General features: G+C 40.0%; 1 protein-coding gene across 2 annotated transcripts; it reads right to left on the reverse strand.

The window, feature by feature from the left end:
- Window positions 1-842: 842 nt before the first annotated feature.
- dis3l2 (DIS3 like 3'-5' exoribonuclease 2) lies at window positions 843-12,349 on the reverse strand. 2 transcript variants are annotated; one of them, XM_084547123.1, is made up of 21 exons: window positions 12,269-12,349; window positions 10,976-11,742; window positions 10,728-10,855; window positions 10,483-10,536; window positions 10,224-10,325; window positions 9,948-10,113; window positions 9,718-9,782; window positions 9,029-9,258; window positions 8,766-8,939; window positions 8,499-8,578; window positions 7,435-7,547; window positions 7,165-7,272; window positions 6,813-7,046; window positions 6,043-6,122; window positions 5,712-5,895; window positions 5,470-5,556; window positions 4,635-4,782; window positions 4,243-4,373; window positions 3,597-3,701; window positions 3,131-3,235; window positions 843-2,764 (listed from the first exon to the last, which is right to left on the reverse strand). In XM_084547123.1, the coding sequence occupies exons 2-21, from the start codon at window positions 11,715-11,717 to the stop codon at window positions 2,663-2,665; spliced, it is 3,138 nt and encodes a 1,045-aa protein (XP_084403249.1). In that variant the 5' UTR covers window positions 11,718-11,742; window positions 12,269-12,349; the 3' UTR covers window positions 843-2,662. The 2 variants fall into 2 exon arrangements, with proteins under 2 accessions (XP_084403249.1, XP_084403250.1); XM_084547124.1 differs by having other exon boundaries at window positions 12,319-12,348.
- Window positions 12,350-17,869: the final 5,520 nt, after the last annotated feature.

Raw genomic sequence — 17,869 nt, forward strand, 5'->3', positions numbered from 1 at the left:
GCTACTGGGAGCATAAGATATTGGACATAAAGATTATCTCTCTCTGTCAATTCATGAGCCTGATCTTCAGTGTCGTAAGCAGCAGGCAATTTTCACTTTCCAGTGATACTGAAAAAATATCTCAAACATCCTCCTACAAATAAATACTTTGGATTTATGGGCAAATAAACCAGTCCTTGGTGTGAAGGTTTTACTGCCGTTATGACCCGTGGGTGCATCGCTAAAAGACTTAAAGCAGTTAATGTCATTAAGTGATCTTGTGGCAAAGGTCACAAAGGAAAGTTACATCCATCCAAGACTTTATTTAAAAGGAACATAAGTATGAAACTGTTGTCAACGTAAATCTGAATTAATATACATTTTCTGGCCTTGCAGGGTCAAAAAAAGATATCCCAAACATAAACGACTGATTTATCTCATTTTCTCTCCAACTTCTGAGTGAAGTGTGTGATTGTTTTACGAGCCAAATGGATACGTTTGTGTTCTGTGTGATGCTGGGAAAGAAGAGAAATATTAGGTATCATTTGAGTTGAAAAGGGTGCGGACTATACCCATTGTTTATGATAGCAGTCATGCTGGAATAACTCCATGTAGCAGCGGGTTTATCTTTGATTAGGTGTCACTGATTAATTCACGACACCCACCTGACAATGAAAACCACAGAGATTATCTGTGTTTATGTGCTATATACTAAACAAAAGAGGGCAACGCCAGTGTAGTTTATTAGGGCTCATCAGTGTGTTTCAAACAGCACCTAACTAACGTAGGTTTAAGTCCTCTGTTCTTCAAGCACCGACGCCAAAAAGTGGTTTTCAAGAAACAAAAATAAAAAGAACACAGTCTGTCGTTCATGTTCTTTCCTAGAGACACAGACAACTGTTTATTGCTTTGTATGAGGTACAGCAGACTATACAGAGAATGCACTGAATACTGACCAAGCTACACTGACAATATAACTTTGCAAAAGATCCAAAGAAATTGTATCTGAATTTACTTTTGAGTTAACTGCATCTGAAGGGTCCCATGATTTCTTTTTTTTTTTTTTTTTAAACCCTCATCAGAGACACATCCCACTACATCAATACAGTTGTTATACAAGACCTTAACACATTGGGTTAAAATACATCTAAAGATTATGTCAATCCATGTAATACAAAATCATTTTTAAAAAATAGTTTGGTGGGGTTTCAAAAAAAAAAAATTAAAAATTAAAAATAAATCTGACACAATCCTTAAACCAATCTCACAAAAATGGATTTAACGCCAGAAACATTTATCTGTGCAGACGTAGCAGCTACTGTAGGAGACTGCATGGCACTGTTCAATCCGAGTCAGATGAGTGGCAACCCAGGAGGGACCCACATCCATTAAGAAATGTGCAGCTGCACTGAAACTTAGTCCTGATTTGATCATGTTAATGAAATTCACATTTTATATTAAGGAAGTCCATTAAGTATGTGTGCTGTGCAAATGAAATCTTACAATATACAACACAGAAAAAGCAGCTGGAAGCAATCTGAAGGACGAAAGCAAAGACAAAATTCATTACGATCTCAAGGCCACCAACAATTTTAGCAGCAATTCACATTCAAGTTATTCCTGTTTCCCATTAAAACAATAATAAGTTAATAAAATATTAAGCTTTGGCCTGGTTTTCACAACAAATATAGAAACCATGCACCTTTGTTTATACTGGAACAACAACTTGGATCGAGCATACCCTCCTTTAAAGAAAGAAATCTCATTCATGACTGTGACAAGACTAACCTGAAGCGGCTCATCCCCTGCATCACATGACTGACACCTGAGAGGAATCTAAAGAAAACTGTCCCTGGAGAAAACACAGTGAAAGCAAACTAACACTGCCATATATGGCATGCAGTAGTTGCAACGTTTCTGCTTTGTGAAGGTTAATGCATCTGTTGTGAAGTTGGAAGTAAAAAAAAGTTTTCACTGCTCCATTTTTACCATTTGAGGCATGTAGCTGTGTGTGTAACGCCACAACAGGCCAAGCTAAAATCCACCACGGCCAATCAAAGTAGTAAAGAAGTAAAATTCAGTAGTGTGGCACTCTGCTTTGCAAAACACAAACACTGGTCTCTTCTCAAGCCAAAAGCAGGAAGCCAGTCAGTAATATTAAACTAAAAATAGTTTAAAAAGTCAGTTGTCACACATTAGACTGTGTAAAAGAATCAAACCACATCTAAACTGACCTCATTAGATCAATAAATCAACAGCAAAATAAAACTGCTACAGTTTCTTTCACCTTCAGACCTGAGCCAAAACTCAATTTGAAATCCTTACTGATTTACAGAGTGACAACAGTATTGAGATCTGGTTAATGCACATTTAAACTACTTACTATATATTTTATGTTCCAACCAGCCACTTTCTAAAGTATGGTAGATTTTTCTTAAAGTCAACCTGCACAGACCTTTTGCTATATTTCCGATCATGTACGTGACATGTGCTCCATGCAGTGAGTGAGTTTAAACATCAAAAATCAAATCTTCAAGGGACATATACTCAGTGGGAATTTCAAGTGAAATCTGACTCTGATCTGACTGGTAATTTCCACGCTTACCACTGCTAACACTGGTCATGTCTTTGAATCAGTTAAAGAAAATGCACAATGTAAACTTCCTTGGAAACACGTAAGTGTTTATGATCTGCTGTCCTCAGGCCTCTTGAGCACTGCGCTGTATTTCATGGGCGCATTGTCTGATTGGAGCTGCACCTCCAATAACGTGAAGATTGAAATGACCTGTGAATAGAAACAACTCATTACGACTGCGTCATTGTACACTAGCTGTCCACTTGTTAGGTCAGAGACAATAGTTAACCATCCTAACCACCTCTAGCTGCTCTACTCTGCACGGAATAAGACTTTATTTTTTTAATCTTTTGGCATATCCCAATAATACACACGGAAACTGATAGCAAATAGTCTGGTAAACCTGTGTCTTTAACATTTTACTGCTGATTTGACTATACTACTATAAAAACTTCCTTGTAAAGAACTATAAAAACATGACCTCACGCATACATTACTACATATACTGAATACTGTTTTCATTTGTAACAATAAGAATAACAATTAAAAAGAATTTTCAGCATCTGTGGTTCTCACCTGCTCTACAGTGGGGCTCTCTGAATCCTTTGGTGCCCAGACCAGAGTCAGCTCTGATTTCTTCCCCACCTTACGATGGTGGAATGAGTTCAGGCCCGCAATAGACTGAAGGTGGAAACAAACGATTTTAAACCATTTCTCTTACCATTGTGACTTGTTGGATTGTTTTGTTGTCACTCATTGGGCTGTCCCATTTCTCTCTCTTGAATGACATTTCTTTATTTTTTGTAGATACTTTGAGAACTTTGCGTAAGTTGAATGACAAAGCTGAACACAATGTTACCTATACAGTCAAAAGCACAGCTCTAATTAGATCAACTATGAAATGAAACCACTTTTTAGTTCTTAAATATAAAAAAAAGGCATTAACTGAAAATACTAACTGAATCGATTTTAACTTTAAAACGAGTATGCACATACATTAGGATTGAAATTGTTGAGGTTAAATGAGCCTATTGGAGCTGACCTTGCAGTAGATGCGTTTCTGCACTCCGTACCGGAGAACCAGCACGTCAAAGGACTGATCCAGCACCCCCATCACCATGGCCTCAGAGTCTAGCGGGCCACACTCCTGTGGAAAACAGACCAAGACAGTTTCAACTGAAAAGGCGTCATATTGTGGCAAAGCCTATTCCCATCCTCAGCGCTGAGTCTATGTAAAGAACCCTCCATCATCCATGAGATTCCTGATTCCAGTTTTGAAGCTCATCAACAAAGTCTGGCACATTGACAATGCCAGACTCTCTGCTAATTCAAAACTGGGTCAAGAGGTGGAGTGTAAGAGGAACTGAGGTTGGTGGGTGATGCCTGGGTAGATAGCTAGCAGCCTGTGACGTTGCATACTTGTACCACAAAGCAGCCACACCCTTAATCATGTGTAACCTGAAGTCTAAATTCACCCTCGGTACAGCTATCATGACCATTTTTATTTTTCCTATAATGTTGGTCAGACATCCAAACATGGCTGTCAACAGGGATTTAGTTGCTTCTGAGACATCCCCAAGTGGTCATTGGAGGAACTGCAGTTTTTGGCAAATACAAAGACCTTTTACAGCAAATACATTTGTTTTCATTGGGTACAGAAGATTAAATGCTGAGATCTGGTTACCCACCTTTACAAATACTCCAAAGAAGAGCTCAGAGCTGAGCTCCTGGACCCTCTTGGACATAGTCTTCTTGTCATTACAGTGTGATGTCTGCTTTTGAACGTCCGTTGTTGACAGGCCTAAATGAGGTCCACATTCTGTATGAAGAGTCAGCAATATCAGTATGAGCCAAAAGAATACATACAGTAATTAACATATCACAGTACAGGGCTAGAAAAAAAGGTAACAGGGCGAACAATGAATCAGCTCAGAGTGAGGTATGAAGTTGTTTTGTTTGGTATTACAACAACAGAAGCAGTCTCTGAAACAACAGAAACTCTGTCTTGCTGTTTTAAAAGCCTGTTTTTGTGTGTCAAAGAGCCTTTTGTTAAATAAATGAAAAAAAAAAGAGCACATACTCAGTGAAGATGCCAGCAGCCGGTGCACAATGACGTCAGCATAGCGTCTGATGGGTGATGTGAAGTGTGTGTAGAAAGGAACGTTGAGGGCATAGTGCTTAAATAACTTTTCCTCCTTCAGTACACCAGAACAAAAGTACATCGCCATCTGGGAAAAAAAAGCAATGATCCAAATGAAATAGAGTAACTGCTTTTATACATGTTTTGTTCTGAATGAGGAGTGATTCAGTATATGACAATGTTGCATTTAACCTTCATTTGGTTTGCATTCACAAGGCAATCAACAAAGTCCTGACCTCAACACTACTCTAGAAAAATCGGAACATTTTAATGTATATGCTGAGAACGCACGCATAGATAGATGGATGAACAGATACTTTATTTATCCAATGGGATATATTTCAGATCAGGTAAACTGCTTGATTATATAATTATAAACTTAGAACTGCAGCTATGTGTGTTTTCACTGCCCTGGGAGTGTGTGCAAGAACCAAGGCCGATTAGAGAAGGTGGTTATGGTTGCTGTGTTAACACCAGCCCAAATGAACTGGCCTGGTAGGGAAATGCTCCTGGTTTCAGAACAACAAACTAGGTGTGAAAGCAACCGTATACAAATATTACTGACCATGTTAATATTAAAAGTGTATCTAAACAAGATATATTTGAACATATATCCAAATCCCACTTATTTACTTGCTGATGACTTTGACCTGAAATGGCCAGATCTATTACAAGCCACTGGGCAAATTATCTTCCCAATTCTGAAGAATAGTATGTACACACAAAAGCTTGATAAACAGAAAAACACATGTAATGAAAAATACTGAGTTCTAACCTGCATGGGTCTGGAGCACATGTGAGTGAGGACTTCTTTTCTGGCACTGGAATACTCATCATTACCAAGAATGTTATTGAGACTCTTCTGCATGTACAAGAAGTAGAAAGGAGATTTTACTTATTAATACTGATACGGGAGACAGAACTAGCCACATTTGACACAATGGTAATCTGCAACAGCACAAATGTTACTATAAAGTGAACCAGTTTTAGTAATTGGTCTGATCATGTATGCATTACATGTAATGCTCCTGCAGACGACAAGTCAATGTCAATCCCCAGCTGGTCACACAGCTCTTGCAGCTCATCCACCATCTTGGCTTTTGGGGGAGGGTGTCGCCTGAGAAGGGCCAACTCTGGGAATTTGCGGTAAATGTGGTTGGCTGTTGCCATGTTTGCCAGCAGCATGAACTCCTCCACCAATCTAGAGAACAGTTTCATGTATGATAGGTTAACAGCAAGAAGAGGAAATTACATATCTATGCTAGTCATTCTAAACCAATTCATTTGTCAAATCAATAAGCATGGAGATGATACAGACAGATTCAACTGAAGGGTGTACATAACTCACTTGTTACTGTCTCTGTACTGGTATACATAGCAGCCTTGAGGCATCATTGTCTCTTTGTCCAGTGTGAAAGAAAGTTTCATCTGAAAGAAACAAAGGAACTATAAAATATAGAGAAAATACCACAAGACTAAATGAAAAAATATGATCTTGGCTCAGATGAACTTGTTAAAAGTTGCTGAGCCATCTCTTGAAATTGCCCTGATGTGTAGTTTATATTAAAGGTATGGATACAATGAACTGTGACGTCACCTCCCATTGCCTGTACCTGGCACATACATACATAAGTACATAAGTACATAAGTATCTGGCACATACATACATAAGTACATAAGTGCATGAAAGGAAATAACTCTTCCAGGAAACCAATGAACAAGGAGGAGGTAGAAAGAGCAAGAAACCATAGTACAGAGCTAGCCTGAATGCTTCTGAATGATGCTGATCAGTTGTTTAATAGTATATTAATTTTAGATGATAATATTGTTGTGTAAATATGTGTGTTTAAATGTTCAGATGTTAGAAAAAGATTTAAAATGAGAAATGCCTTCTGTGTGCTCTTGAACCTAGTCATTTTGATCATTTCCATTTCCCTTCTCGAACACTGGTTCTATAAGCTGAAGAGCAAATCAGAGTGATCCCTCTCACCGATTCATTCTGCTGCCGATGAACAAATGGCTTGGCATGTCTCGGACCAAAGCGAGCGTGTGTGGGAGGCAGTTTATGACGTATCTACATTAGCTCATAGCAAGCATAGGTTATTCACCAGAACTAACCTGGTCTAGTCTGAGTGCTCCTCCTGAGAAGCGTTGAGCTCGGAGGTTCTTTGCAATAGAGTGCAGGTTGAGAACAGCTTGGTGGATCTCATCAATAGGGTGCATGGGGTCCACAGGTGGCAGCTCCTCAGCAGAGAATAACTTCTCAGGGGCCTCAATCATGCTCTGAGCGTGGTCGTAACTCAGCTTCACACAGGAACAGATGATTGAGCGGCCAAACCACTCACTCAGGATCTGAGGGACGGACAAGAAAAGTGGACCTAAATAGATGGACCAGACACGGGCATGGCACCAAAGGCACTTAGGGAAAATAATCAATGAGCCAACATGTGTCATTTTAATATGAGTATACCTTTCCCTCGGGTGTAATTTTCCAAATAACAGAGAAAGTGAGTCTGTCCGTAAGAGGATTCAGACTGCACAGCTCCTCACAGAGCAGCCTAGGCAACATGGGGATCACCTGGAGAGTGACAAAACACAAAGACTGAGAATTTAAGAGGCATATACTCAGAGAAACATTAGCAATGTGATCAATAAAATGTCATATCGACAAAGGACGTTACGAAGAAAACAAATCAAATTAAATAAATCCAAAACATTTTTATTATCAAGGATCACTCACCTTTTGAACCAGGTAAACACTAGTTGCTCTTTGACTGGCAACGGCATCCAGAGCATTGCCCTCCTCCACGAAATAACTCACATCAGCAATGTGAACTCCCACCTCAAAGTTGCCTGTTTTAAAACAAATAAAATAAAAACACAGTAAGGACACAATAATGCTATAACCTAACCTTCCCCACTCCCAGTAAATTATACCAACAATGAAAGTTTTGAGAGAACATGGATTATAGATTCGATTGATGTGTGCCCAGAATCTTTTTTTTTTTTTTTTTTTTTAAACAGACAAACTGACAATAAACCTAACAAATGAGACTGATTTAGAAAAATACAGACATCAAATACTACTCTTTGTCTCCATCTGGTGGTGAAAAATACCACAATCCTAGCCTTTTACTCTGGAAGTTCAAGGACAGACGTTACAGTATGACCCTAGCCTGGAAGGAAGCCAGACAAACTTCCTCCACTTTTTGCATCAGAAAGGAGGCCTGATTGCTCCATTGGGAACTGATTATGCTTGAGCAAAAATCTGTCTGGCCAATCAAATCATTTGGATGGGCCTTATATGGACGAGAGAATAACAGCAATATAGTCATCTGAGCACAGTGGAGTTAGAGTCTATTACAACTAAATGACTCTAATTGGCTGTAAGACTATCAAATTGAGTACAAAATTTTTTTTTTTCTCTGTATCAGTTGAAACACACCCCATAATGAAACCCCAAAGGCGTGTTAGCCGACTCATATTCTGATAAGAATTGGGTCTCGCTATGCTAGGCTAGTATGACTCTTCTCTTCTACATGAAAATGCACAGCTGACATTCTGGTCTCAGTCTGAGTTTACACTAAACTATTCAGAAAGCCAAAAGTGAGCATGACTGGCTTTAATTATTCGTGACACACTTCCTCTTTAACACGCCAATTCAATTCAGCTCTCACAAATGTGTGCCTCTTCAAGAAGTTCATTTGCTGAAAGTTTGTCGTTTGTTATTTCCAGAAAATCCTTTATGATATTCATGAACTACCAATTATCATTATAATAAGTAAGAGTTAAACAGCATTTTACCATCTGGAAGCTGTTTACAGGACAAGGCATCATCCAGATCTCGGGCAGTTGCAGGGTCGATTGTGAAGATACACTCCTTCCTAAAAATCATAAACAGTCCTTTGTGACATCATCAACTAAATAATGTGTACTGCTCTAATACCCACAGAAAAATGAGATGTGATGTATATAGTATAAAATATGATGCCACTTAAAGAATACATTAATAAATCAAACTTAAAAAAGAAATGAGAACTACACAAACATATGTGGGCTATGAAGTCCTACCTCAGGTCTTTTCTTTCTCTCAACTCCTCAGGTGGGATGGTCCAGGGCAGATTTTTAGGGAGGCAGTCAAGCACCTCATCTGAGAACTCAGAAAAATCAACGTCGTACTCCATCAGGATGCCCTCCGTCTCTGGCTCAATTTCTCCAGCTTGACCCAGCGTCTTAGCAAGGTGCCTAAGGGAAAACATTAAGAGTCAAAACGATTAAAGGCAAACCAGAGTAAACAGTCGCCTGCAAGATGATTACAAAATGATTACACTCACCCTTCTGCAAAGTTGCTTTCCCCTGCCCAGTTTGTGATCCGACAGATGAACAAGGTGTTGGCGTAGTCAGCTGGGCGGGAACTAAAGTCCTGGGGACAGTCGGCAAGGGGAACGTTGATCCGTGGCACCCGGTGATCTACAGGGGAAAACATGGCGAAGGGCTTGTCTGGGAGGAACTTCAGGAAGCCAGTTGCAGCTCGTGAGTGTTTCTTCTCAACAATGTACACCACCTGATAGACAAATGAAAAGGGAAAAGGAAATTAAAAAGTAAATATATCTGCCTCTGTATATACATCCTGAATACAAGAGAACAAATTACAAATCACTGCTAAAAAAAAAAAACAAGTACACTTTTGTGATCTCAGGCTAATGTTTATGCAAACTTGGTTGTTGTGGTAATATAGTGTAACCTATTTGGGTTTTATGTGCATTTAGTCACACTGTCTCAGCTTTACAGTTTCACAAAAGACATTTGTAAGACAAAGAGGGGGTTTGTAGAAGAGTTTAGTGGAGATGTATTAAAATCCAGTTCATACAACAAGTCATTTAGAAGTTTTTGTAAGGCCCCTGTTAATGCTTTATGTATTACAGTGGTTGATTTTATTTTAATCCTTTTGAAATGCCTGGGGAAAAAAAGAAGAGAAGGGGTGAGTAAGAAACACAGCACAACAAATATTCAGGTATCTCACTTTAGCAGTCTTTTGGAGGATTTCCCCATTGGACCTTGGGGCTGAGGGGTCATCCAGAGGTTCCCCTAATTCCATCACAAGAAAATATTAAGATGTATTAGCTGAACTTTCGCACAACCGTTTAGATTTGTGGTTGCTTCAGTGCTCTACATAATCATTCAAACACAGTCTTTTGACCATTACCAAATTCAGCAGCTAATTCCACATATAGCAAAACTTCTTCACAATACCTGTGTCAGTGATATTCTGACATTTGCTGCCAACTTCATCGTGGTCGTTGCATTGGTCCTCCTTAACGACATCAGGCCTGGGGATGTGTTCTGACTTTCTCCGAGTGTGTTCTCTCTGGGTTTCTGACTCACTGGCACCCTCACAGTCAGTATCGGACCTCACAACCTAGACAGGAAAACATTCATCGGGTCAGCCTTTTACTGTCCTGTGGAGGACTATCTAAAATAGAATTGGGCTGATGCTGTCACAAAGTGAAAGTATAGACAAGTGTTTACCTTCCACTGCTCCTGAGGGAGTACTTGCACCACCACTATGTCTCCATTTAGGGCTCTGTTGCGAGCTACTATCCCATCCAGAAATATATCCCGCTTGTCATCCTGCGAACATAAATGAAATGGTTTGCCTTCTGTCTGACTTTCACTTTTGATATTAGCTTTTCAAGATGGATGCCAATATGGCAGCCATTTTGAAAAACCCAGTGAACAGAAAAACAAGATTCTGAGTCGGTGAGCAGGACAAAAAAAGGCAACTTACAGGAGACGGGATAAAAGCCTCATAGAACTTCTTAGGGTTGATTCTTAATTGTCCCTGTAAAAAAAAAAAATATATATATATAGGTTATTCTACTGATCATTGCTTCAACAGTGATAAATATAGGTGCTCTGGCTGTTTTGTTTAGGAACCCAAACTAAATGGCACATTATAAAGATTTCCACATCATTTGATCATCTTGAGTTACTTAATCCATACTCCATACTTACTCAGTCTCATGTTTATACCTGAATAAGTTCTCCTCTTTTGAGGCCTTGGGAAACCTCCTCAGAGGTCATGTAGGATTCAAACACTTGTTTCTTAGATCCTCTTCCTCCTTTGTTCTTACGCTTGTCAGCAGAACTGGAACTTGAAGCTGAAAATAAAATAATGAATTTAATCACAAACGAGTAATTATAGCACATAGCATTATAGCAAACTATCATATTTTATAGTGACTTAAAATACACTCCATAAAAACTGACGTACACCTTACCTTGGGGCTGCTGCAGTTTTTTGTCTTTGGGGGATTTGGGTCTTAACTGATCATCAGACTTTACTATCCCCTCTTCTGGTTGCTTTGGCACGTTTTTCTTCTTGGACTTCTTTATTTTCTCATGTTCCTGCTCACTCGTACTGGCCTTCTGTGGGGACTGGGGACGTCCGACAAATGAGTCGGTCTCTTTGGAGGCCACATTTCTGTTACCGTCCTTTTTCTTCTTTTGCTGCTTTTGGTGTTTCTTTGCTTCATTAGGTTTTAAAGAACCGAGCTCCTCACCAGACTCGATGTCTCCATCGTGGCTGGTGGCGGTGTCCCTTCTCTGTCCCCGTCGCTGCTTGTCAGACACACCCTGCTTCCTTTCACAATCCTGCTGTGCGTTACGAAGGCTTAGTTTCTCCATGTACAAAGACAATGAGCTCTCTTCTCCTTTACTTTTCATGGAAGAGGGGGAGAAGTCCCTTGAGTCAGAGAAATCATTTGGCACGTGGTCCCTTTTTTCCTGTGGTATATTCATCTTGTCACTCTGGGCTCCGAGTGGTGGGCTTGGCCCATTTTCTTCCTTTTGACATGACAAGTCCTTTGAATATTGTTCCAGATACTGATTGAACCTGGTGCTACGGTGCTGGCTAAGAAGCCTGGCATAGGCGTCTTTCTGAGGAGGAATGCCTGACTGATTCTGGCTACGCTTTGGCTCTCGGCTGACGTTGGCCTTCTTAGGTTGCCTTGGTGAATCCATAAGGTAGTCCCTCTAGGTGCTGTATCTAGAAAGATAAACAAACAACAAATACACTGAGTGCTGCCATTCAATCATCAATTCATCAATCAATAAATATAGGTCTCGGTGAGAAACAATGGTTACAATTGACGATATGAACGAAAGATGAGGTCGTTTCTTAGCTTCAAAATGGAAGCAATTCGCTAGCTAGTTAGTTTAAGTTACAATGTATAGTTAATAATATTAGTAATAAATAATATTATTGTCATGGCTGGAAGTCTAAAGTAATGCTATCTGAGGTTACATTTAACTGGACGAGAAAACAAAAGTCTTAGTCCACTGTTTTCGGTTTTAACGTAAACCCCATCTTTAAGTTGATGTTACTTAACGTTGCCTAACCGTTAGCATCGCATGGCTAGCACCAGCTAGCTGGCTACTTTCTAGCTAACGGCAGACGCTGGTTAAGACTATTTGTACGTGAGACAGACTGCGACATTAACTACACGAATATAGTTACGAATATAACGAAAATAACCACAAACACTGCCAAATCCAATAATGGTAAACATTACCTCACTGACTACGAAACAACTTGTGTAACGCTCACTTATGGGTCATTCACATAAAATGATGGCTAGTCTTCTGTTTTTTTTCTTCTTCTTCTTCGGCTTCTCTCGGCTTGTTATCGGATCGCAAACAACTTTATGGTGTATACCGCCCCCTTTCTGTACAAGCGTGTGCAACACCGTGTCAACGTTTCGGCCCCGGTTGCTATGGCAACATTTGCTGGCGCTAACAACAACTAAATACAGCACGGTTTCCAAGAATGTTGCCACTTACACCCAGTTCATGCTGATTAAAAGATATAAATCTTCCAGCACTTTCATCGGTGGCTCAGTTGCTATTGTGTTTCTTCATATGGTCATTGATACTGACATTAAAAAGACATTAATGTTAATGAAAATGTACATGATTTTCATTCATTTTAATAAATACATAAAAATCTGAGATTTTCATTAAACTGAGAGTGCCAGTGATACACTGTTTTACTGTTTAATTGAATATAATTAAATCCGTCCATTTTCAACTTGTCCCCTTCCACCTCTTTACAGTTTATCTACTATAAGTAAAAAAAAAAATGCAGTTATGAGTGATCTTGTTATCACCGCATGAGCAACTGAAGACAAAGGACAGTGTTTGGGTGTTAGACTCTGAGTCTGAATCCACATCATCATTCCAGTATCCACTCAACAGCTCTTTGATTTTTCTGTTGAACTACTGTGCCCCCAGATGGCAGCAGAGACAGCATTTCATTCTGTGTTTAAACAGGCGTTCTCCTATGTGTGTCAATTGTGTAAACAGCTCCTCCTGTGTAATGAAGAAGATAAAGACAGTAAAGCAAATAGTCGGACACATGTAATGTCTAGGTGTGAGTGTGTGAAATGTTTTATTACAGGATGAAGGATGTAAGGTATCAGCTGGAGATTCTCCTCTTTCTCCTGAGGAGCTTCTTTCACACCTGTCTGTTCACGCTTCCGAGGTACAAGACAACTTATGAAGTCTTTTCCAAACCCACGCACGTAGTCAAGTTTTATGCAGCCTACGCACACACTCACAGATAGCTTTAGCTGTGATTGCCATTAAATCAGTCTGGAACTGGTAAAATACAAAATCTCATAACAGCATGTGTTAGCAAAGGCTCACTTAAAAAAAGGAAACACCCCATAGCAAATATTTTGCTCAACTTTCTGAGTGCCCTTTAAATTCCCCCAGCTGTCAACATCTCAATGCATACATTTCCTGAGAGCAATACCACCACTTGACGAGGAAACATCTGGTCTATACCACCTGAGCAGCACTGTTTGCAAAGCAGGGATGATGTGATTGGATTCTTTACATGAATTAATTAAGCCTCACCTGCTGTTGCACCATTAGATATACTGTATGTCAGATTCAAACAGCATATACAGATGGGTTTTATCAGCATAACAGCTGTTAGACAACTATTACTGAACTAATATGGAACTGAATTAATGTGACACAGTCCACATACTTATTTTAGATATAGTATGTTTAGAGTAAAATAATTCTGCTCTGTGTTTGTATAATATAATATAATAAAATTAAATAAAAATATAATATAAAGTGTAAAGAAACAAGAGAAACCAAGATTCAGCTGCAGATTTACTTCAACTGTATGAAGTAAATCTGCACCTTTGGTTAGCTCGCTGTTGCCTATTCCGGCAGACCCTCAAAAAACACTTAAAATGTCACCAGTGTTAGTTTCAGATTTGAACACAGAAACTCTGCAGTAATTTAGATTAATTCCAGGATTTAAATTTGATCTTACACATGTGCTTTTCAAAAAATGTTAAATGGCTTTAAACACCATCAGAATTAGAAAACAAGATGATCGAATGGTGTGTGTGTGTTTCGTTGGAGAAGATGCACAGAGGAAAACAGGGTCGGGAGTGGGCTGCTACAGTGTGCATTTTAATCAAGCCCTCTGGAAAATAAACAAAAAGTGATATTAAAGAGAGCCTTATACTTCGCTATGCTCCATCTATCCATCTGTCTATCTGTCTACAGATAGATAGATAGATAGATAGATAGATAGATAGATAGATAGATAGATAGATAGATAGATAGATAGATAGATAGATAGAACTAATTCACCGGGCTGCATCTGTCTTCTGACATGAGCTGTTCCAAGCCTTCTCTGTCATTTTTTTTCCTGCTGGTTGATCTGACTTCTGTCTGTCCAAAGAAGTCACCACTCTCGGAAGTCTTTTAAGTCTAACCTGCTCTTTCTATTCTTGAGGCTTATGGATGGTTTGCACCTTGTGGCGAAGCCTGTGTATTTTCTCTTGTGAAGTCTTCTCTTTGTGTGAGACTTGGATAATGACATGCCTTCCTCCTGGGGAGTGTTCTTCACTTAGATGGGTTTTGTGAAGAGGTTTCTCTTGATCCATGAAATGGATCCTATGATCATCCTCTACTGTTGTCTTCTGTGAATGTCTATTTTTTATTTATTTATTAATTTTTTTGCTGAGCTTACCATTGTGTAGTTTTTATCCCCAAAGTATTTATTTTGCCTGTCCCTACGTTCCTGCTTTCTCTCTGATGGTTTCAGTTTAGTGCAGCCTAAGGATGGTCTGTTTGAGACCTGCACTGAGAGGTCCTTTAAACGCATGTTGAGAAATCACGGCAACAGTTTCTAAATGTGAATATCACTCATGGAAACAACTCCAGACTTTTAACCTGCTTAATTAATGAAGTCATGATGAGGGAAAGTCCAAGAAACATCTTTTGAGTCAACTGTCCAATCAGGGAAGGGGGAGTTGTTATTCCTGCATCTTTCCTCCATGTGATTTTGATATGAATCCCCTGAAATTAAAGCTGAGCATCTGCTCTTTCAGTCCACATTCATTGTACAACTCTAGCTAGAATATGTTTAGATAAACAGCTAAACAATAGCAATAAAACTGTGCCCAAACATAAATGGACATAACATAGTCTAAAGGCTGGGTGAGATACTGAATAAAATCCTTTTAACATGCATGCTTTGGTCTGATGGGAAACTGGAAGAGACCCAAACAGACATCAAGCAAACCCTCACAGACACATTTCCTTTTGGTTGCACCATATACTTTGGCCATTAATCTGGAACAGTGCACTGATATTGGCAGATAACTTTTTTGACCAGCTGAGAAATTGTCCCATTTTTGGCAGACCGTACCTTGGGAAATCAAGGAACAGATTTCGGCAGAATTTTTCATCTTTATCAGCTACCGCCACTGATCTGGCAGCCAGAGTACTGGCATTTAACTGTGACTGATTCTGCAGTCAGGGGAAATGGGATCTATACACTGACGTTATAAACTGTGAGTTAGTCCTGATGGAAAACAGAACTTCGGACAATTCACCTCGAATTTAGTATAAAACAATCAATTAATTTTCACCACCGTTCTTCATCCTGTTCTTCTTCTTTTTTTCTTCTTCTTCTACATTTTTGATGCTTTCCCGGCTTTTCAAATGCAGCTGGTATGAGGCAATGGCACATGTTATTAAGTAAGTTGATATCCATGAGTTGCATCATGTTTACTGTACTTCTAGAGTCTATACAGCAACCAAAGTCCACTTACAGAGTTTGGATATTGTTGACTGTTTGTCCAGATATATTAGCATGGAGATGGGCAATAAACTTCCACCTTAATTCACTTAAACCATAATTGTTCTGAAGACAGATGACTTCATACGATTTCAAGAACATTTTACACCTGTAAAAAGGAGCTTCATGGCAATTAAACATGGTTGAGTGTCAGGGTATAAAAGGTACATCCACACTTATGTGTATGATGGTTACGGATGGCTTCTCCCGTTAGTGTCTGATTGGAGCCTTTTATTAAAACACACCCTTTAAAGCTAGACAGGTTAAAACCTCAGGCCACCTCCCCACTGAAAGCACCTTCACTTGCATTAGCTCGAACGCAGCTCACTGCAGCAGCAAAACAGACCCCTTCATGTTGGGGTTGGAAAAGAATAGGCATCAGAGGAAGCACCCTTTTGCTCCTAGCCACTTTTATTTCACTCCTTTGCTCTCTTCTTAGGAAACCGAAAGAAACCTCCGGGAGAACAGAGGGTGTGGGTGAAGAGAACGGCTGGTACAGCAGCCTGTACCAGTGTTGCGGTTGCATGGGCCCAAGTTGTAAAGGATGCAGATGAAGCAGCAAACGCCTATCAAATATTCATCAGACCAGGGGAGGCAGCGCAGCTAGTAAAAAAAGATGAAATATAGGAGCAGGAGCAGTCACTTTGTGCAGCTTCTCGTCGCTTTCGCTCGGATGCTTGCTCTCAACTTCTTTTCTCCTTCTTCGCTGCATGCACACCTTTTTAATATAGCCTGAAGACTGCTTAGTCATTCAGTCAAATGTACAGTATACAGAAAACATGGTTAGGCTAGTGATTTTTAGGATTTACATGCACTTTCCTGTCTGTTCTGTTGAGAGTGATCAAGTTACCCAGGTTGGTTGGTGTGAGGTGTGTGTATACTGTAGTTCTAGTTGTACATGGTGCCAGAGCAGACAGGCTCCAGTCCTCATCATTGGCTGCAGCGGACAGCATGGGGAGATCTCTGTGTCGTCACCTTCCACTGCCATGGCAACGGCCTGCGAGTCACCCCGGGCGAACAGCAACACCCATTTACAGTCAGGGGCGGACTTCTGATCAGACTTGAAGAATGTCAGAGCTGAGTAAGACAGAGACACAGAAGGACATAAACAATGCTGTCACGTTTTTTAGTTTTTTTATGATCAGAGGCAGATGGACGCTCTAAGTGTCTAACCACAGAAAGGCAGCACAGACCAGAATGCCCACTCTCGTTTACTCAGTGCGAATAAGAAATGTGTCATACAAGTGACTGATCTCATCTCTGACTCCTATTGTTCACGCTTACTCAGATTTATTCCCATCTGTATATTATGTCAGTTTAGCTCTGTCAGTGTACCGCATGTAACATTTAAACAGTGGGGCCATTGTTAAGTGGACATCCCTCTCCTTCAGTACTTCAAAATCTGAACTACTTTATAGTTTGGACTTATTTTATCATTAAAGATAAACTTAATGTAACACCTTATGGTAAAATGTCAGGCAGCAGCAAGGCTTAAAGACAGGAGTTTCTGATGGTAAAGAAATGGTGTGGCGGTTAGCACTGACCCCTCACAGCAAAATAAAAATAAAAAGTGAAATGACTAAACCTGCTGGCCAACTGAGGCCTTTTTATGCCAGGTTTGCCAGTGCGAATGGTGGTTTATCAGTGTATCACACTGAGTCTATCCTCAACCCAATGATAGCTGGGATAGGCTCCAACCCCCTGCAACCTCCAGGCTAAGCAGTAATAGATAATGGATGGACAGAGTAGGACGCCTTCACGTCTCCGTGTTGTGCTTCGAATTGGGTTGGACTCCAGGATCTGTTTTTCAATCTGCTGTTCAGAGAGCTCACCACTGATTTCATCCAAGTACTGCAGGGTTAGTTTCGTGCTCCCCGTCTTGTCTGCTTCAGACTCCCCACTGACAGAGATGGACCGAATTACTTGGGAATGTTGCATGTTGTACTGTGTGTGCCGTTTCTGTGCCTTCTGTCTAGTTGTGTCCATATAGTTGGGATTGCGT

The sequence above is a fragment of the Chelon labrosus genome (genome assembly GCF_963514085.1).
Source record: "Chelon labrosus genome assembly, chromosome: 6".
Classification (NCBI taxonomy): Eukaryota; Metazoa; Chordata; class Actinopteri; order Mugiliformes; family Mugilidae; genus Chelon; species Chelon labrosus.

Excerpts from the sequence above, each read along its gene's own strand:
- dis3l2 (XM_084547123.1), bottom strand. The coding sequence starts at position 11,717 with ATGGATTCACCAAGGCAACCTAAGAAGGCCAACGTCAGCCGAGAGCCA. Across the intron at positions 10,856-10,975 it reads AAAACTGCAGCAGCCCCAAG|CTTCAAGTTCCAGTTCTGCT; the intron begins GTAAGGTGTACG and ends TTTTATTTTCAG. Across the intron at positions 10,537-10,727 it reads AAAGAGGAGAACTTATTCAG|GGACAATTAAGAATCAACCC; the intron begins GTATAAACATGA and ends TTTTTTTTACAG.